The 22783-nt window shown below is 37.3% G+C and overlaps 1 protein-coding gene across 2 annotated transcripts in view; it reads left to right on the plus strand.

Annotated features, from left to right (window-relative positions):
• pcdh9 (protocadherin 9) overlaps positions 1-22783 on the plus strand; it is a 186843-nt gene that overhangs the window by 35261 nt on the left and 128799 nt on the right. For both annotated transcript variants that reach the window (XM_013908555.1, XM_005724169.1), the window contains exon 3: positions 20385-20486. In XM_013908555.1, the coding sequence (XP_013764009.1) occupies positions 20385-20486 (102 nt within the window). The remainder of the gene's footprint in view (positions 1-20384; positions 20487-22783) is intronic.

Consider the following 22783-nt stretch of genomic DNA (forward strand, 5'->3'; position numbering starts at 1 on the left):
ACCTACCTGTCCCTGTTTGAAAAAGTAACTGCCCCCTAAAACCTAATAACTGGTTGTCCCACTTTTCTCAGTCTTTCACATATCTCTGGAGCACTGAACTCTTCTTTCCAGAATTGCTTTAATTCAGCCACACTGGAGGGGTTTCGAGTATGAAAGCCCATTTAATATCATGCAGAAAACATCTCAATCTGATTTAACTATGCCACTCCAAAACCCTCATTTTTTTTTTCGTTCTTTGAGCCATTCACAGGTGGACTTTGTGGTGTGTTTTGGATTATTATCCTGCTGCATAACAAAAATGCACTCGAGTTTCAGAGCAAAAGGGATGGACACACATTTTCCTTTCCAGGATTTTCTGGTAGAGCAAAATTCACAGTTCCATCAATTACAGCAAGTCGTCCAGCTCCCGAAGCAGCAAAACAGCCCGAGACCATCATGACCATCATCATCACTGTTGGTATGATGTTCTCATTATGGTACCCTTGTTTACACTTTGCATGGCAGATGTAATGCAACTCAAACCTTCCACAAAATTGTATATTTTTCTTGTCACTCCACAGAATGTTTCCCCAAAAGTCTCAGGGATCATCAAGATTTTTTTTTTTTTAAATGTGAGACTTTGTGTTCTTTTTGGTCAGCAGTAATTGTACATTGGAACTCTCTCATGGATGCCACTTCTGTCCATTCTCTTTCTTATTGCTGAAATATGAACTCTGACCTCAACTAAAGACAAGTGAGGCCTGCAGTTAGATGTTGTTTTGGGTTATTTTGGGACCTCCTGGATACGTCTTTGATGCACTCTTGGAATAATGTTGGTTGACCAGTCAGCACTGTTCCAAGTCTTCTCTATTTGTGAATCTCACCGTGGTTCATTGGAGTCCCAAGGCCTTAAAAATGGTTTTGTAACCATTTCCAAACTGATAGCTGTTAATTACTCTGTTTCTCAGCTGTTTCTTTCGATTACTGCAAAATGCAATATGCAGAATTTCTCCTGTTTTTCCATTTTGAATCATTTCCTTCAGTGACAGACAATAATAAGTAGACTATATTAGGACATCCTCTGATCTGATTTGAAGGTATAAGACTGTGCATCTAGTGTGTAACACTAGAAAAAAGTAGCCTTTGAGAGCTGGACAATCTAAAGTAACTAGAATCAGTAGAATAAGACAGCAGGCTGTCATTGTCAGTAGCCAAAAATCATATTAGAATGATGGTGAAGACTTTTGATCACAGGGAGGGATAAAGCACTATATAATTGGAAAGATAACCTATAGTAACATTTGCCTTTGCACTATATGCCCCATGGGCAAATTAAAAAGATATTTTACATCTTAAAAAAGGCCTTTATCTGCTATACCCAAGAGGGTATAATTCTTTTACAACAACAAAGGTAAGTTGAGTTTCAATCAGTGTTAAGAAGGTTGATTTTGAACAATAAATGAGTTCAGATCCACTTTCCATTTATATACTCCAGCTACATGTGTGCAAATACACTGTTACTAAAGAGAGCAATGATAGGATGAATGAAATGCACATAATAGAAAATAATACATTTATTGGTGGAAAAAAGGTTTGACAGTTTCCTCTTTATCCTATATATTTGAGTTGCTGCTGAATCAATTTATTAAACAGAAAACCTAATAACTGTGTTTAAAACAAAAACAAAAATCATTTAAAGACCAAATTAAGCACACAGAAGCATTATTGTGCACTACAAAGTGTTGACAGAAGCAGAATTTCCACATATATATATATTTTATGTGGTAATGAAAATGTAGCACCGCAGAATGACAAACAATATCAAATAAAACAAATATTCAAGTGTGTGTTAATAACACAGAAAGCACAAACTCGTACTATTAGTAATTTGAGATGTAGGTTGCAGTGCTGACAAAGAAATTATATCCATGGTTCTTTTTGGCAGGAGCACCAGCACAACAGCTCTCTGGCTTGCATATTGTGGTATTTCCATTTGATTGACAGGTGTGTCATAGCCAGAGACGCATTGGGCAGACCCCCAACTGCCGTTGCCTTCCCTGTCACTGTGGTTGGTTTGAGGCTGTCTACATGGATTGTCTGGCCAACATGGAGAACATGGTGAATTAGAGAAGTTGACATGGTAAATCAGTGGAGTTGGCTCGGCGGTGCACTGCTATGAGCCAGGCTTTGTATCACTGCAGAGGCTGGGCTTCAGGCTATGAGTAGTGCTTATCAACCAGCAGATGCCAGTGAAGGTTTTTGTATCTGCGCATATTTATGTTTTCGGCATTTTAAGAGTTTCCCAATTAGTGTTCTGAAACATCAAAAGCAAATGCTGGGCAAATAATACTAATCATCAGCCAAAACAAAGCAAAATTTCTAAATTTAATTAGAAATATGTGGGATTTTGGTGTAATGACAAAAAAGGGTTGCGTGTATTTTATCACCTCTTGCTAACTTCCAGTTACAATATTGCCAATATTGAAAATATTGAAAAATAATAGTCAACAGAAGCCTCTGTCAGTGTCCAATTATTTTAACAGATAATTACTGCAGATGCATATTTCTGTAAGTAGTGCTTTGTGTCACAGACACACTGATTTTAACGTCTTTATCAGTGAAAAAATAAAACCAAAGTTGAATCCCCAGTAAAGGCATCACGTAAACTCTTGGCTATTTTGTTGGTATTGTCCATTTATAAAGAAGAGTCACTGTAAATCAATAAAACACTGTCCAAAGTGACGACCTTTATCCTGTGATGAAACATTTGCAGTGGCCCCAACCAAAGGTCCGGAGGAGTCACTGAATGGTTTGATGAGAATAAAAATGTGCATCATAGGCTGTGGCCTTATGACTCAATAGAGCTAAACCTAGATTTAAAACCAACGTGTCAGACTACACTCTCCACTCTCATCATCAAAACAGCAAATTGAGGAGATATTGGTAAGAGAGGAGATCCAGGGACTTGTAAAATCAATACTAAGGCACAGTGCTTTAGTGGCATGTGGTGATTTTTGTGTGTATTTTAACCCTTTAGTAACTAAATGAATTTAAATGACAACTCTGAAATTTACTGGAGCAGAAGCATAAAGTAGCATAAAATGGCAACAGTTAAGCAAAATACATGTGCAAATTCTGTATGCCTGCAGTTAAACTGAATATTTAGGTTCCATTTAGTGATGTACTCTAGATCCAGTTTTCCTAAGGGGAACGCTGGCATAGATCGCATTATAATGTGAACATTGTTCAAAGGATTTTAAGAAAACTGATCAATAATTCAGCCATTTAATTTGCAAACATTCTAATTACTGCAAAATTTCAGTTGATTAAAATGACACATATATGAGTCAATCAATGATCAAAATTTAGGCCTCTGTTTTCTTTTTCTTGTGTGTGTGTCTTTTTCTGTTAACTATAGCACAATATAAACCGTCATAGGAAACAGACATGAGTGAGGCTAATTGCAAATTGCTTTAGTTAAGTGTAGTTCATCACCCCCCAGACACGTTTTGGCTATCATGGATACTCGACATAGAAATAAAAGCATTATGGGACGGAGGATAGAGAGAGATAATGCAGAGCGAGGAGAAAGAGTGTGTGTATGAGTGAGGGGGAGAGCTTATCCACACACAGAGATAGAAACATACATTCTTAGAAAGAGATAGTGAGTTTCAGTGACGCAGCAGACAAAGAATTATCAAGGGAGAAAGAAAACTGCAGCGTTTTGATTAAGCCCATCACACTGTGCTAAGACCATTTAGACTACAGACATCCATGCTTGGCCGTCTCTCAGCGGTCAGAGTCTTCACTCCTTCCCTGACCTCCTCATAGCCAGGAGCTCTAATCACTGTAAAACTGATTCATTAAAATCTGCTGTTAGTGAGAGGACACACACGCGGGTGAGCAAATGGACCACAGCCAATTATGTGATTCCCTGCCAGTTAGAAAGAGATTTAGGCATTAACTATCTCTGAGGAGGGAGACAGTGATCACTACAGCAGATCTACACATTATTATAGGTTGTGGAAGTGTGTGCACATCCATACAGAGTACATTGCTGGTTGCCTTGAAAGGACTCGGGTCACCAAGGGATCTGAAACTGTGTCCGAATCCGTGATGCAAACCTTCGTGGACTGTGCAGAAGAGAAATTGTAAAAGTTATGGGGAATGCAGCAGCTCGGTGCACGAATGTAAACACAGACACAGGAGGAGGATTAGGTGACAGAGATATTCAGGAGGATTATGTGAACCATGGCAATGAAAGAGGGATAGCTTCACCACTGTAGCTAACTGCAAGGACACTACTGGTATGTTACCTTAGCTTTGTTGTGAAATACAGTTTAAAGCAATGTCTGTATAAACACTTAAAAAAAACAACAACATTGATGTTGTTGTGTACTGCATGTGTGTGTGTAAACACAGGCTGAGAAAAAGCTTTAGCATATGCAGTAATAGCATGCAAATTAGCTTCAGGCTCACATTACTTATGGTAATTAGCCATGTGAATCTGTGGTGGTTAATGCGGGGTAAAACATGCTAATCTGGTAAAGGTTGTAAGGTTTAAATGTAATTCAGGTCATTTTTTAATACTTCTACCATCCCAAATGACCCCCCCCCTTCCAAAAAAGGAGGAGTTTACAGATGGTCTTGCAGATCAAGATATAACAGAAAGTTACAGGTTTGACAGATCGTTACGCTCCTGCTCTCCAACACTCAAGAGAACGTCAATGCTTCCTTAAAATGATTAAGAATTTATTTATTTATTTACTGATCACGTTTTGACCACCCTAAAAGATACCTTTCAAGTAAATGAAACGTGAATACAAAAGTTAATAGAGTGCTAATACAGCAGAGGAACTTCTAAACTGTATATAAGAAGGAAAGAGTTGTGATATAAACAGTAATCACACCTGACAACGTTATCTCAAAAATTTTGAATTCAGTTTGAGGCTGCAAGTGGTTTCTGTTTGTGCGGCTGCTGAAGAAATATCCCCATGGAAAATGCTTTCCATTTGCTCTGTTTGATTCTTCAGAATGATAAGACAGGGAAAGGACTTAATCAGAGGCCTGTGGGCAGATTCAACCTCCCAAGAAAGTAAGAAGCCAATATAGTCTGACTAGGTGTGATTTCCATGTTACGTTTTACTATTTGAGGAATGAAGGAGAATCTTAGAACTGTCTAATACCACAAGAAACATGGGCTGTAGCTCAAGTCACAAGGGCCCTCCGCTGATTTTATGCAAGACAATATTCTACTTGACATAAAGACTACTGATGTCCTCCTTAATCCGCTCTGTGACTCTCAAAGAAAAAAAATACAGTATTGTGCCAGTAATACACTGTGCCAGTACTAGCCGCATCTTCTTTATATTTTGTTAGGAAACTGGAATATAGGTGCAATGATTTAACGAAACACTCAAACATAAACAGGAATAACAAGCTTTCTTGTAATTTCTTTAAGTTGTCTTCAGATATAGTTTACTGTACATAATGTTCCTGATCTGAGCCAATCATTTCACGTTTAACTTTCAGATATTATTCATCTTTTGTAGCTCTCATGTAGTTTTTTTTTTTAGGTCCGGCATCTCTTCTTTTATCGTTCATTTGTGCAGTTTCCTCAACATTTTTAAGGACACTCTGCACACCATGCAGAGATATGCCAGTTTGTTAGCTAATGAGTCTTTGTCAATTTACTTGTTGGTCCAAATATAATTTTTAATGTTGTCAAACTGTGTTATCTTTGGCATTTTTTACATGTTCATTCAAAGGAATGGAAGACATAATGTGATTTTAGAACAGAAAAAGATACAATTTGAAATTAGTTCTTGTCTGTCATGTGCAGACACAACACTGATTCATAACTTGAGTAGAGTGTGTTTTTTACGCTTGATTGATTTGATTTGATTTGATTTGATTTGATTTGATTTGATTTGATTTGATTTGATTTGATTTGATTTGATTTGATTTGATTTGATTTGATTGAGGTCAGTTTTATGTGGCTTAACAACAAGAAAATTTTCTCTCAAAATAGTCAGGTTCAAGGACTGGACTGAAAGTAAGCAGAAAGGGATCAAATTTCTTAAGGACCTAGCGAGACCCCAGAGAACTATACCTTATTAAATTAAATTACCGGTGGAAGTCTGGCATTATAGTATAGCATAATAGAATAGAATAGAATAATAACTAAACACAAAGTATTGTTCAAGTTTAAGATGTTAAGTGTGGGAAATGCAGGTGTGTACTAGAAAAGGCGGTTCTAACAAAGATGTTATTTGCTTTCTTCTTGAACTGTTAACTCTTCTTGATTAATATTTTAAGATTGAGATATTTTGGCCAACAGAAAGCCGTGCTCTTACCCTTCACAATAGGGTGGTGTATTCTATTTTTGCACGTCACTGTAGTACAAAGTAAGAATGTACTACAAGAAGTAAATTTGTTTTTCTCCTTGCGTGAACATAACAATGGACATTTTTGAATGTTAAGTGGAAATTCATTTTTAATCAGGTATTTCCTTACTGGTCCAGAGTGGGATGCAATAGGGGATAAAAGTGCTTCATGCAGAAAGCAAAACAAGTACAGCACTTTGTTGGTAAGTAACAGGACAAACATTTTTTGCAAGACTCGTATGCATTTCCTTTTGTGCCTGTTAAGCCTTGGGTTTAGCTGTCATACTGTCATTTAAAGTTCAGGAATAATATGATGAAAGTAGGTTAGGTCTCTGAATTCCATTATTTTAAAACAATCTTAAAATAATCACAGAGACACACACATATATGGTGCTGTAGTACAATTAAAATATTGGCAGCCTTTACAGCTTTGTATGCTGCATTTACAACCTTGTGCTCTAGGCTTGGATTTCATGGATAATATGCTGGATCTCCCAAAGAAAAGTGCTTTATGGCACTGAACAGAGGGAGAGCAGCTTTTACAATTTATTGTAATAGCAGATGGTGGAACAAGTGAAAGGTTGATGGTAAAATCACATCCAACATTCCATCTAACAGCCCCTTTAAAGTCTAACCGAACTTAATTTCTTCCCAAAGGACTGGAAATCTTGGATCTGTGATTTCTTTCACTTTTATTTCTCTTGTTACCTTTAGGGCATAAGAAATTTTTCTGAAGTGCGAGGCAGAATCAATACTGCAATATCAAGTGAACCTCTGTTAAACATCCAGCTGTATTTTCCCTGACCAGCAATTTGGGGTGTTCATTGTGAGGAGGTGAAAGGAGATCACGTTTCTGAAAGATGCTGTAGACATCAGTTAAATCTGAATTGTGGTTCAACATTAGCGGTTCAAAAATAAATTCAAAGTACAAAAATATCCTTTCACAGTCCTGACTTCATCACAGGTTAAAATGACATTACAGTTCCTGAATCTATTATTCTATCAGGGACTGTGCTCAATCTAAAGCATCGCCGACCTACTAAATGTTCAATTTGTCTCTGTGCAGTTCCAGATTTTCAAAGTCCAGGAGGTTTACATTTGCTGTAAAAATAGTGACACTGACAGGAAGCATTGAATTAGCTGACTTGGGTTTGTCTGCAAGCTACATCAGCCTGGAGATAATCTATCTGGACCATTAGCTTCGCTGACACACTTGACTTCATCTAATTCCCTGACACTAGGGATTGACCAGAGCAGATAACATCTGATGTCTTTGTGTTATTAATTGTGGATTACCTTATGTGGCCCTACTGTTGACTCATTTGAATTCTCTCTAATATTATTTCTTATCGCTTTGTGATTTATCACTGGCTGGGTTTGGCCTGCGGCTTTACGTTGATTCTTTCAGGTTCACTGTTGATTTACATATTCATGAGGAGAAGGTTCATTGCAACCCACAGATGAAGCTGCCAGATGCTCCTTTGATACAAGAAAGTGTTTTAATTATAGCAAATTACATATTTTTGACATTGGTGGATGGTTAACAAGATACTTATCCATAAGATATAAAAAGTAACAAGCTTTTAATTTCAACCTTCAGTAGCTTCAAAGGTTACAAATAGACTTTGCATTATATGCTAGTTCCACCTTATATCATCTTCTGCATATTTATTGTTTATTTTTGGCTATAGCATATCAGTTCCAGTTATATTATTAGAAATACTGTGATGGGGCCAGAATTGAATGCATAATACTATGCTGTAAACAGGGCTGTTTTAAATATGTACACATGTTGTAAGGCTGTGGACCTTACAATAAGACGAGTAAAGTTATACAGTATGATTTAAAATTACTTTGCATATAAAGTTTTACATCAATAGAAAAGATCATTGCAAAAAAACCCCCCAAAACAACAACAATACAGGGAGTGCAGAATTATTAGGCAAATGAGTATTTTGTCCACATCATCCTCTTCATGCATGTTGTCTTACTCCAAGCTGTATAGGCTCGAAAGCCCACTACCAATTAAGCATATTAGGTGATGTGCATCTCTGTAATGAGAAGGGGTGTGGTCTAATGACATCAACACCCTATATCAGGTGTGCATAATTATTAGGCAACGTCCTTTCCTTTGGCAAAATGGGTCAAAAGAAGGACTTGACAGGCTCAGAAAAGTCAAAAATAGTGAGATATCTTGCAGAGGGATGCAGCAGTCTCAAAATTGCAAAGCTTCTGAAGTGTGATCATCGAACAATCAAGCGTTTCATTCAAAATAGTCAACAGCGCGTGGAAAAACCAAGGCGCAAAATAACTGCCAATGAACTGAGAAAAGTCAAGCGTGAAGCTGCCAAGATGCCACTTGTCACCAGTTTGGCCATATTTCAGAGCTGCAACATCACTGGAGTGCCCAAAAGCACAAGGTGTGCAATACTCAGAGACATGGCCAAGGTAAGAAAGGCTGAAAGACGACCACCACTGAACAAGACACACAAGCTTGAAACGTCAAGACTGGGCCAAGAAATATCTCAAGACTGGTTTTTCTAAGGTTTTATGGACTGATGAAATGAGAGTGAGTCTTGATGGGCCAGATAGATGGGCCCGTGGCTGGATTGGTAAAGGGCAGAGAGCTCCAGTCCGACTCAGACGCCAGCAAGGTGGAGGTGGAGTACTGGTTTGGGCTGGTATCATCAAAGATGAGCTTGTGGGGCCTTTTCGGGTTGAGGATGGAGTCAAGCTCAACTCCCAGTCCTACTGCCAGTTTCTGGAAGACACCTTCTTCAAGCAGTGGTACAGGAAGAAGTCTGCATCCTTCAAGAAAAACATGATTTTCATGCAGGACAATGCTCCATCACACGCGTCCAAGTACTCCACAGCGTGGCTGGCAAGAAAGGGTATAAAAGAAGAAAAACTAATGACATGGCCTCCTTGTTCACCTGATCTGAACCCCATTGAGAACCTGTGGTCCATCATCAAATGTGAGATTTACAAGGAGGGAAAACAGTACACCTCTCTGAACAGTGTCTGGGAGGCTGTGGTTGCTGCTGCACGCAATGTTGATGGTGAACAGATCAAAACACTGACAGAATCCATGGATGGCAGGCTTTTGAGTGTCCTTGCAAAGAAAGGTGGCTATATTGGTCGCTGATTTGTTTTTGTTTTGTTTTTGAATGTCAGAAATGTATATTTGTGAATGTGGAGATGTTATATTGGTTTCACTGGTAAAAATAAATAATTGAAATGGGTATATATTTGTTTTTTGTTAAGTTGCCTAATAATTATGCACAGTAATAGTCACCTGCACACACAGATATCCCCCTAAAATAGCTAAAACTAAAAACAAACTAAAAACTACTTCCAAAAACATTCAGCTTTGATATTAATGAGTTTTTTGGGTTCATTGAGAACATGGTTGTTGTTCAATAATAAAATTATTCCTCAAAAATACAACTTGCCTATTAATTCTGCACTCCCTGTAATAGAAATGTTCTGTAACCAAAGCTGGGAGTGGTGGTTTCGCCTAAGTTTGGGACAGCTGCTGATGAAACAGATGAAAAGTTGTTCTTATTGTTGTATTTTCTACTGTGTTGGAGGTCACACACATAATAGTTACCTATAGGGTAACTGCATCAACAAGTCTGCAAGGTCACAACAAATTGGAGGGCATGTGAGTGCGTGGCGTTGCTTTCATTGTCTGATGATGATATTTATTTCATGCCGACTAAGACCTTCAAATACTTCTAGATAATAGCAAAGTACAACAATATATCACAATATAACGATGTCTTGATGTCACAATATAAGACATAGTGCATATGCAAACTTAAAATGACAGGTTTGTTACACTTTGTCTTGTCACTTGTAAATTTTTCTTTTCACTGGTAAATGTGGAAAGTGAAAAGACCTGTTAGGTTATTGGTAGGAAAGAATCTATTTTTTGAATAAACTTGAACTCACGAATTTACTTTCAAATACTGTAAGACCTATATATCAGGAGCAATTTACAATTAAACACTGATATTCCTGCCTCCAGAAAAGAATCAAGGATCCCATAAATGAGCCAAAAAATGACATTACATGTGAATATTCCTTCTACTTCAGCTGTAGCAATAATAAAATGAAGGTTTATGTTCTAACCCTCTCCAGCACACAGTGCAAGTTTGACAACTGCTAAAAACGTGCTGACAAATACGGGTATATTCTGACACTGTCAGCTGAAACACTCTCTAACATAAACATAAAAATTCTCAAACAGCATTCAGTAAGCTGACAAACACAAATCCATGAATCTTTTCAAGCGGCTGATGAAATTTTAATTGACGATCAGTGTCTGATGGTTAGGCTTTTGTCTGAGCCATGTGGGTATCCGCCTTCCTTTTTGGCATCAAGCTGTGACTACTAGAGTCTGATAAGAAAAACCACAGACTAAAACAACTGCTTCCAATAGCAAACTTTGCGCTGATATCATTACAATTTAATAATATGATTCAATTAATTTTTGAGAAGGCCACTGACAAAGAACTCATGTGCCACATTTTGACTCAGTTAAATGGGAGCAAAGATGACCATAAGAGTTCACCTTTTTTTCATGGGGAAATAAACTATGATAGTGGCAAAACAAAAAAAGAAATGCAAAATAATAAATAAACTGTTGGATGGATGGATGAAATCTATTCATCCACCCATTTTATAGCATAAATCAGTCACTGTGGTGTTGGCCACAACTGTCTATTCCAACTAAAAGACTGTAGAAAGCATTTGGAGCAGTTACTCTGGTTACAGACATTGTATAGTCGTCTCACTTTTTAACTACTCTACTGCCCTCCTTTTTCTGTAGCTCACCCAAGATAAAAGACAGAAAGGAGAAATATACTCATTACTGTTACTCACCCCAACGCCAAGCATCAGGACACCTCAGTGACTTCACTTTTGATTCAGATTTTTAACTTTAGAGGTTCATGTGCAGGGTGCGACAAAACTGTTTTTTATCCATTATCCTTTTTATAAAAACTACTGAGCAACTCAGAGAGACAACAGAGAGATGCACACAGGGCATCCTACGATTACAGCACTCTGACTTCTGGGATACTGAAGAATGCTATCAATCTGTTATAATTACTTCTGCTATACAACTGCTTACTAAAAACCAAAAGGAGAGTATACAACATGCCAATTTTTAAGACTTTTACCAGTTGCCTGTTATCTTTCTCATTGATTTGAAATAGCTCTTTAATATTTATAATGGTGGTAGTGTGCACCATAGACTATAGATGATAAATGCTTTTAATTTATAGACCACAAAGCCTTCTCGGTTGCTTTTGTTCCTTTTGCTGTTCCTAAAAGCACAGCAGAAACATTGGATGGTGCTCTATACAGCCATTATACTCCAAACCACTGGAGCAGCCTTCCTGACTATTTGAGAGAAACTGAAAAAGGCAGTAATTCCATATTGACAGTTTAATCTGGATTCAATGAAATGTTTTATTGCTTTTAAAATATTTGAAATCACTTCTGCCAAGGAGCTTGTTTTTGTTGATGTTTGTTTGTCTGTTAGTCATTCTGTTAGCATGGATAGAAACTGAAGAGGCAGTTTTTATGAAGCTTGAAAAGAGATGGGCTAGAGCAGCGGTCCCCAACCCCCGGGCCTCGGACCGGTACCAGTCCGTGAGTCGCTTGGTACCGGGTCGCGAGAGTTGAGGCTCAGGTGTGAAATGTATGGTTTTCAGGGTTTTTATCGGTTTTCAGCGTTATTTTGTTATCGGTTTTATCGTTAACTCTGTTTTCCTGGGTCTTTTCACGTGTGTTATGAATAAATCTTCTTTTTTTTCGGTACCGGTAGTTTTATTTTGTTGTATTTATCCGCGACACATTAAAGGCCGGTCCGTGAAAATATTGTCGGGCATAAACCGGTCCATGGCGCAAAAAAGGTTGGGGACCACTGGGCTAGAGGAAGAACTCACTATGTTTGGTACGGATCTGGTGATATTTAGAAGTGTATTGTTATTTTTTCTTACTCTTTTCTACTTTGCTTCATGTTCTTCATAGCACCACTAGGTCTTGGTGAGTGGTTTGTGAGTATTTGCAAGGAAGTTAGCATCTTCCTTGTAAACTATAGGTAACTGTGGCAACCTGCTATGACCAAAGCAATTGCAACAAAGTTTTCAGAGCAGCGTAGCTTAAGGGACCAATTTCACTCAGTGACTGACAGTAGCCAACTGCAGCTACTCACCAGTCAGTTGGGGAATACTGAGTTTTCAATACCAGCTGGCAGTTGCCAGGGTGTCCCTGACAGGTCTCTAGACCTGTGTGAGAGGGGCCTAAAACAAAAGAATGGTTTATGTCATGAATGGTAACACCAAAGGTTTTACAGTGTTTTGAGGAACTATTGTGAGCTAATGTTTAATGTTACACTGTTGTTCTTAAAATATTCCAATCTATGAGTGTACCTGGTGTTATTATTTTTAATAAATGAGTAGGATGTTTAATCAGAGCCACTGACTTTTGTGGAAGCCTGCACTCAATGACTGCTCTTCAGGCTTCAAATCAAACCAATTTGAACAATTACATTTGCAATTCTTTTATGAAGTATTTTAACATTTGTAATTTGAGTATAGTAAAAGTATTTGCAACTTCTTTTTTTTTTTTTTTAAGTTTCAGCCCTTAATAGCAGTAGTACAGTAATATTGCAGTTAAGACATTTGAAGAAAGTGCTGCTTCCTTTTGATAACTGGCAATGCCATCCTTGAAGCTATGCACATTTGCTAGTGTTGCTGTTCAAGAGTTAACACATAAAAAGAGAAGTTGGCATTCAACTTAAATGTATACCGTGTCCTACCTGTAGGCTGTACAACATTCAATCTTGTAAACTGGTATTTTTCAAGAATGTAAGAATCCCCATCAGGAAGAGAGCAATTTAATGCACTCAGTGCATGGAGCTTAGAGAATAATGTCCCTCATTCTATAGCTTGAACTGTATGTGGGCAATATCCTTTTTCTTTGTAAGCCATACACATAAATTGGATATAGCAGGATTTAGACTACTTCAAATTCTTACAACTATTCCACCCTTCATTGTCCAGGGTTCGATTTAATAGGGTGGAGTAGAGCAGATCTGAAAGTTGCTGTATTCGACTTACGTGGATGAAAACATTGCTTGGCCTCAAGGGTGAATGCTCAGTTGACTTAAACGCTGCACTTTTACTGCAACAGCGTCTTCAATTCACTGAATTCTTTTGAAGTAGAGCTGCAGTTCCAGATTGAACAAAGAACTTTTGACTAGATGGAGAACCAAAGACAGAGGCATACAGGAGACAGGCAGAAAATGTCTCTGTTGTGTAAGAATGGCTGTGGGGTTGTACACAAACTGTCTCTCACTGTTCTGACAGTGCAGCAGAAGTTTATATTTTTGTCAGTTTCTGCCTCGGTGGATTCCAGAGGAAATTATTCTTGTTTATGGGTAACTTAATTTTTAATTATAATGTTTGGTTATAAAGAGGTTACCATAATTAAGGTTACCATGATTAAAAACGAAACAAATAAGAAGCGATTGTTAAAAAAAGGAGTGACCAGTTGAAAAACCAACCTGATCTCAGAGAAATGAGCTGCACTGAAACAACTTTCCTCTCTTTCTGTATATGCCCCCTTAGGGAGGAAAGATGAAGTCCAACACTTGAGAGATAAAATATGTTCTTACAGCATATATGAAGAGCTTAGGGGAAAAAGAAAACTTTGTTTGTTGCTTGAATGTCAAACATTAGTGTGTTAGATAGTCAAAGAAACTGCTTTTTAAACAGCTGAAATGTTTGTTCAGCCAGGTTACAATTATCAGTATTGCAACTTGTTTCATCAGAAAAGCTGACCTCTCTGGCATCTCGATCTTATTTCAGCATCTTAGAACAGAGGTAATTCCAACTGTGCAGTAATGGGAGAGAATTGTTTTGTTAATGCATTCACTGTGTTCTCTGAACGACCTGCAGCAATCTGCCTTCTAGTTCCTGCACTCCAAATTCATAAAATCTGCTTATTAGAATTCTGCCACAAGTCCAGCTGAATTCCTTGAAGCCATTAGTGGTTGCTGAAAATGGTTTGGGCTGGCCTCAGCATCAATTGTAATGACAAGGACAGGGTGCCAAGGAGAATCAATGCTTCTCTGTGGCTCAAGAATTAAACTGTAACAGCAAGACTGCTCCCGCTGAATGCCGGACTCCCGTCTTTTTCAACCACTTAATTGATCAAGGTTTTATTTATCTTGTCACAAGATGTTAACCTAATTTGTTTTCCCATTTGCTCACAAAGCACCTTCATTGAACAGCCATGTTAACAATCCAGATGTATTTCTTTCTCAGCTTTGAACACAGTTACGAGATTGTGCTTATACATATAGATGTTACACTTTTAAACTTTTATAAGTAATTATCATATCAAACATCATTTTAGTGTTATTATTTCCCACTATACATACGCATAGGGAGATTTTCTTTCACACACAAACTATTATTCTGTTTGTGTGTGAATAGCTAAAATGATTCCCTCTCCCTTTCTTCTTTATGAACAAAGCAGTGGTGCATCATGCACTCGTTTTCTGTTTTACTCTCCAACTATGCAAAAATGTAATTGGGTGATATCTTTTACTGCAATGCCTCCTGCATGCATTTCCATTACATTTCTGTCATAAAATACCCTCCTCACTGTTGTCAACTTAAATGGAATGTCAATACTTTGTGTGTGCAATAGGGAGCGTGGAAATGAGCTTAACACTGGGACCCATAAACATAAAGTTTAATGCCACCACCCATGAAAGGGCCAATCACAACATAGCTTTGCAAATCAAAGAATAATAATCACATAATTTCCTGCCTAGCCTTCTCAATAGCTTAATATAAATAACTTAGTAGCACCCTATCGTGTGCTTTCATTTCCTATCATCACCAATTTCCTTCTATCTTGGCCCCAAACGCTTTGCCTCTTTACCCTCCAAAGCCTGTTGTATATTCGTTTTCCAAGCTCTTTTTTCATTTATTATATGGACAAAAAAGACCAAAGTATAGAATAAAATCAGATTATCTTGTACAAAGAAGAGACTAAATTGTTGAATAACAGAGAGCACTTCTCAGCTGATGTCAGTCCAATGTCCAGAGGGGAATTCCCCACACAGGGACACTTTATAGGCTCATTTGCATTACTAGAGCTCCAACTGTAAGTCAGCAGGCTGCTAAGAAGGAGACTTCCATGCCAGCACAGGGTGATTATAGCTATAATATATTAACCAATAGCGAACAATTTTAAAGACAAGTCAGATGATAATGTGATTGATAAGCCTTTCCCGTAAGTCAACCGCCTGTAGACCAATCTACAGTTTGTTCTTCCACTGCCAGCTTTGTAGGTGTCCCCCTATCCATCTCATGAAAGAGATAGATTTTTTAATTAAAATTTCACATCAAATCTTCCTAAATACAAATTGTTTTGATATTTTGATATGATTAGTTAATAAATAAACAAGTAAATTGCTAATTTAATAAAAAATGATTGAAGAAATGCTTGAATAAGTCATATGCAAACTGTAATGCATTATGTGTCATACCATCTTCATAAGTCTTGCAAGATAAACACACAAGATAAACATCATGTAGTTCTCTTAGTGGTAGACACACACATGCACAGAACTTGTTGAGAAATTAATGTTTTCTCGTAATGTCAAGGAAGAGTGCATACAGTGGAATCTCCAAGGTAATTAAACAGAATTAAAGGTCTGCTGTGACTGGAAAAGCTTGGCAGGAATAGACTAATGGTAAAGTTAATTAAGGTGTGTTTTATCCCCCTAATGAAACTCATCTTCTCAGCTCACGGTATAGAGGAAAGTTCAAAAGAATAGCTTTACAAGTCCAGAGAGACTTTTAGCAGTATGTTGTTATTTTTACCTGTACATGTCGGTCATTAAAGAGCATTTTCACTGGGTTTACCAATGTAAAAACACTACCTTGTAATTGATTAACCCCCACCAGTTCGTCTGTGTGTTTTCAATTAGCTGTTCCAGAAAAAACACTAGACCTTTTTATCTTACATCTTGAAATTTTTAACTTAAGAGCTTCTATAAAATCTTGGTTTTATTTTGCAGATACCTTAAAAATATATAGATCCTACCTCCAAAAGAGCAAAACCTAGATCTCAAAGTGTATGTGCACTGCTTCCAAACTAATATGTTACCAGTATCAGAGTGCCAAAAACCAAAGTTCCTTGAGACTAACGCCATAAGCATGTCAATCCCCATAGATTCCCTTGATGAGAGACGAGACATGTTTAGATACTGGTACATGAAAAATTATTTCAGAATTCATATCAAGATTCAGTCTTCATAACAACTGTATGAGAGGTGAATATTTTAAATAGTAACCCATTTAAGTTTTATTAAGGCTACTAAGGGATGCTAACAACTTGATATTTAAGGCCACAAGTACTTGGACCCGCAGGCTATCTGCTGTGCATCACGTGAAAAGAGTCTCTGAACTGGACCCCTAAACCATGTTTGTGATATTGGTTGGTTTTCAAGATTCTTTTTATTGCAGCATCAAACAAACAGTGTGGCCAACTCAGTGGTGTTGTTCTGAAATTCCATGTCATTAATCAGCAGGTACCTTTGTTTGTATGACACACCCATAAACGAACATGCTGGTGCTTGTAATTCACCTTTTTTTATTAAAATACGTTCCCTCCCAGTTCCCAAAGACAGGAAAAAAAGATGTGGAAGACCAAATTTTTGAGTCTTGATGTAGTGTGAAAGTACTCCTTCTATCCATCAAGGATCAGAAGTGATACTTTGTTGTAGCACCACCACTAAACTGTAGCATTAGCAGTATAAAGAATAAAATATAAATGCAAGAGTAGAGTCGTTACTAATAGATCTGATCTTTTACTATTTTCTGTTCAGGTATTGGGAAGTCTATTGAAACCTAATGTTACTGCCAGCACTTAATCAATCTAAATAACCTGCTTTATTCATGCACCTTATTTTTGTTGTCAGTGTTGACAGAATCACATACTGCAACCAAGAGTTTACCACAATCACTCTGACTATATCGAGTGAAAAATGATCAATTACAGTGTTGCCAACTCTCACTTCCCCTCTCTCTGTCACTTATCACGCTGGTGATAAATGGCTAGGTACTAATAAATAATCTCACATTCTGGGCGGTTTATGGAGAAGGACAGCCATTAATTAGAGTGACAGACAAGCGGAATATATTACGAAGATGCATAATGAAATCGGGGTTCTAAGTATTGCTTTACCCTATTCACCCATTTCCATTTCTTTCTCAAATAATTGGAAGAATTTGCTGGGGAACATTTGTGAGGAAAAGCTTGTTTTTAACGGTCTAGTAAAAGCAACACCAACACAAGTCTGCACAGTTCCAGTTTATTTAAACTTTTAAGAGATTTATACTGTTAAAAGTTTTAAAGGAACTAAAATTACCGTTAGCCACTTACAAATACTAGTTAACTGCTTACTCAAGGATACAGTCTTTCTGGTAAAATACTTCACTAAGGAGTAAATCTGTTGTGTGAATTGATAGCACATTTTGAAAATTTCATAAAGATGACACATCTAAGCAATGTGGACTAGGTTGCTGTCCCAGCTGGTAAACTATAAATGGAGTTGGTATATAGACTACGGCCCCAAAGTAACAATAAAATGACAGATTAGAAATCTGTATAACTATTTTAAATATATATTTAAAACATATTAAATATAATTTAATGAATATTTGTAATTATTTAACTTCTTGTGAAACTCCCCAAATTTTTTGGACTTAAAGAGGCCATTTGTTTCACAAATGGTTCACCAAGATGGTCTGCCATCTTTACTTACTATTAAAATAATTGTTGATGAATTTTTTTGTTATTACGGGCTATAGAGCAAGATATAGGTACGGTTTTTTGGTTGATACTCCCTAATTTCTCCCTAATATTAAAGGTGATTTGATGTGTCTTTGTAGTATGGTGATTATATATAGGGGTTCACTAAAACAATTTGAGGTTGCACACATTCTTCCTGTACAGAAAATTAGATATTGCTAACATAGTCAAAGAGCATGTTTCTCTTTTTTATGCTATAATAAAAAATACTTCACATTTCCAGTGGTGGATCTAGAAAGTTTTAAATGGGGGGGCAAACAAGCAATTAGTTCTTACAAGTATTTAAAGACATAAAATTTGGGGGCAGCTGGGGGGAGGGCAAGGCTCTACAGCACAGGGGCAGTTACCACCCTTGACCCCCTATACATATTACTATATAAGAGTATTTATCTATGAAAAGAAAAAAATGTAAAAATAAAAGTTAAGTAAAATTAAGATAAAATTAACACAATAAGCAGTCATGATAAAAGCATGTAATATATGGATATAACCCTTAAAAGAAGATGACGTGGTTTCTACCCAACTATGTATACAGTCCATTACATTCTGTAAGTAGCTGTATGACTATAAAAAAAACCCTCGTTCGTTAATATTCAGAATATGTTTCCAGTTTATGTGTGTGCGGCTGCAGTTTACTTGTTTATGACATTTGATTATGATTATTTGTGTGAGTCAAGGCAGTTTTATGCCAAGAACAGCATGCAGCCTGATGGGCTCACTGGCATGTTTCCATTCAGCACAGATGAGCATAGCTCCTAAAAAGTCTCCACCTGTGTTGCATAGCTAAATAAAGCTGTGAGAAGTTAATACATTGGTAGACAAGCTATAAACAGATACCTCTGAATAAGTGCATGTGAGTTAACAGAGACAGACAACTGTCTTAAGTCAGCAAGCTCAGCTAACAATGTGGTCTTTGCTGATAAGAAGCACAAGTTGGATGCTGTGGTTCTGCTACCCAGATAACCCATTTCCTCCTTTCTCTCTGCTTCTGCTCTGTGTTGTTGGTCATCTGGAAGTCAGTTAAAGACAGTGATTTATGCCTGGAACTTCATGCGGCATAGCCTCATTACACACAGCCATTTTGAGAATCAGCAGATAATTACAGTATACATCATAGAGCTCATGGGGCCCAGCAGATTCAGACCATTCCACTAGCCTGTCATTTAGGGGAGAAGGCCCAAGGAAAAACAGGATTCTAACCTCATTTGCTCTTCATTTTATAGAAACTTCTGTTAAAATATGTTATATATATAAAATTTACTTTTTTTTTTCTTTAATTGCTCTACTATAGATACTCAGTAACATTTCTGTACCTCCATGATGGTGACTGTTTTTTTGTGTTGTCCATTTGACTGTCCCATTCTTCACTCAAAATCAACTGATTCACTTTTAGATGCTGAAGCTTACTCTCACACTTCCAAATTCTAGTTTTTGCAACTCTGTGTTTTACTAGTGCTATAGCTATGACAGCATTCAACACAAATATCAAAGGTAAACTTCACCGTGAAAGTATAATGTTTTGAAACTAGACTTTTCTGACAGTTCTTCAGAATCATAACCCAGGTTGCTCCAGAAGATAATTTAGTCAAGTGATCTGAACTGAAGTGAACTTAAATGAACTGAATTAATGACATTCAGATTTGGTGCTCACCTCGAAATTGATGGCAGGTTGAAGCGCGCTTATTCTAGAATTTGTAACTTCATTGCAGAAGCATACAGATCATATCTGCTGTTGTTACTACAGCTGTGCTTTTAATCAGGAATAGATTTTTTTGGCCAAACACTTAGAAACAACAGTTAAGAACAACATCCTGATTTCCATGTTTATTACATGTATGACTCTTGACAGACCTGCATGTAACCTGAACACGACTGGCTGGTGGAGACAGAAAACAGTGAGGCTTAGTTTGTTCAGTCAAATAAAGGTGGTAAAGAGTTAATTTGAACAGTAAATTCAGTTTAAACAGTGATTAGTAAAAACATATTGTGTTTTTTACTCTGTTTAGTTACCTTATATTGGGTTTCGTGGACTCAACTACTTGTATAAATAACAACCAATCTAAAATGACACAGTGAGCAGTTCTAACCTTTTTTTTTCAATCTTCCATGAAGGGAACATTAACTCGTGCCCGAACTGAACTGAACCCTGAGTATCTGGACCTTCGTCCTCGAGCTGAGCTGAACCCTGAATATTGGACCCCTTGCACCCCTTTAGTGAGTACTGATGGTCCCATTTCTACTAATCGCTCACTGTAGATTCACTTCATATAGTTTGTTATTTTTTAACAACTCTAATCATTTTGTGTTCCATTTTCACATCAGGTATCCATGAAGTAGCATATGAAAGCCTGTTATGGTGATGATTTTCTCATTCATGTTTCCATCCTTGTTCAGCCATGTTTCTCTGTGAGACACTGCAGTGAAATAGATTGCAGTTTCTTCATATTTCCTCCTTCTTCTCTATATAATGTTTAAATATGTTTTGCCTCCGAGTAACAGTGACATATTGTACTTACAACATCATTAAATATGGGGCCTAATGTGATGCTAATATTCATGCCATTTTTACTTGAGTAATAAGTATTTGTCTCATTACCTCCATGCTTGGAAAACACAGTGCTTGATAGTCATCTGGGGGTTGGAGGAGGTTGGCTTGTGTTGCTTTGCTTGCACAGTTGTGAATCTTAATGATGTCAGTTTTTCTTACTGTTATCAACCACACTATATCAACATGGAACAGGGGGTTTTGTAAACTTGGACTCCAACCATATTCTGCCTCCATTGCAATCTGCAGTGCTAAGTTTATTTATTTTTGTCCTGTTTTAACGCAGGAATAATTTGCTGCCTGTAAATTACTTACTCATCAGTGTATATTACACACAGCAGTAGTTAGAGGTTAATTTTCTGACCATTTATACAGCATATACCACCTTTGTGTAAAACTACTGTGAATGATTTGATGTTTTTCTTGAAGTTACTTAACGGGAGCCATCGATTAATTGTCTCATGTGCTGTAAGGGCATTGTGGACTAATATGTTTTGCCTTTTAAATTCGAAAGTAGATATATTACATTTAATTTCTTTAATTATTTATTTAACAGCAATATTGTTCACAATAGTTGTACTCCTTTTCTCAGCATTAAATATTTATTGCAAGTTGCTCACCCTTGGGGCTCACCATCAGCAAATGGGAAAAGATAACAAGGTGTTGGTATAAACACAATGAGGTCTCTCTTACCTAAACTCCCCTGGGTGGGAATCAAGTCCTGTGATACACCATCATGTTGCACTGATTGTACTTCTAGTAGCCAGAGTCAGCACAGACAACAGTTGGAATATTTTATTATCATGGAGCTTGAACCCTCGGGTCATTGTAAAAGCCAGTTTTAAAAATCATTCCTACGTGGACAGTTGATGTAGTGTGAGAGAAAGAGCACACTGTACACACCATAGGAGCTGAAATTAAATTAAACAAATGTCTTTGAGCACAAGAATTCCTTTCACTTCTCACCCCTTCATTTATAACTGCGCTATGTTTAACTTACAGCATTACTGGCCTCAGAGAGAAAGTAGGTGATCAAAATTCCTGAATAAAGTTCCATTCATCATCATAATGTGTATTAATGAACTACGAATGCTGCATATATGTAAATATCTCAGTCAGTATTTTGGAGCAAGCAAAACTCACAAATTTGAACCAATACATTAAACCTACTAGATAAATAGAAACTCTTTTTTTCAGTTTGAAAAAAGATTCTAATGATTACGGATCCAGCAGTAACACGGCTTCCTTTCAAACAAAAGGATTCGTCATTGTGGATCTCTTGTTAGACAATAATTCATGTTGCATTCCAATAACAAGTGGTACTTTTCTTTTTCGTTAGAGACAGGTTTCTTTTATCATCCTGAGACATATTCCCCAAACATATAAATGGCTGAGGGACCAATAATATGATAAATGGGGCAGTCCATGTTCTGTGTCTCGCTAAAGTTTATAAACTCAATATTTGGACTTTAGCCTGATTTAATGAACAGTATTTCTCAGACATCTCTCCCAAGCTGTATTCAGTGGGAGATCTATCTTTCTTTGTTGTAGCACTATGCTGTTTGCTTATTGGGCCTCACCGGACTAAAAAAAAATCTCAAAGACTACTTGCATGCGCATATACACAAATGCATGTGCAAACACACACTATCACCACTGAGGAGGCCCCTTTCTTCCAGCCCAAGAGGGAATGATGACTCTCATTATCGCCTCAAAGCAAGAAGGCCACAGTGCCCCTACTCAGCAGCCCTATTAAGTTACCAGACAGCTTTATTGTATTGGTGTTCGATAATTTCCTTTCCTCTGTCATTCGGAGTGCATAGGGGAGTTGTTGCATGGGGAGAAAGGGGTTGGGAATGTGGCAAGAACTAACGTGAAATGGCACAGCTGGCTGAAAATATTCCCTTCTCTGGTTGGTAAGTGCTTGGGCTGATTGTTTATTGTTTAAGAGTCCTTGGCCACACAT

Source organism: Pundamilia nyererei, unplaced genomic scaffold (assembly GCF_000239375.1).
Source record: "Pundamilia nyererei isolate P.nyererei 1_Seehausen unplaced genomic scaffold, PunNye1.0 scaffold00011, whole genome shotgun sequence".
NCBI lineage: Eukaryota > Metazoa > Chordata > Actinopteri > Cichliformes > Cichlidae > Pundamilia > Pundamilia nyererei.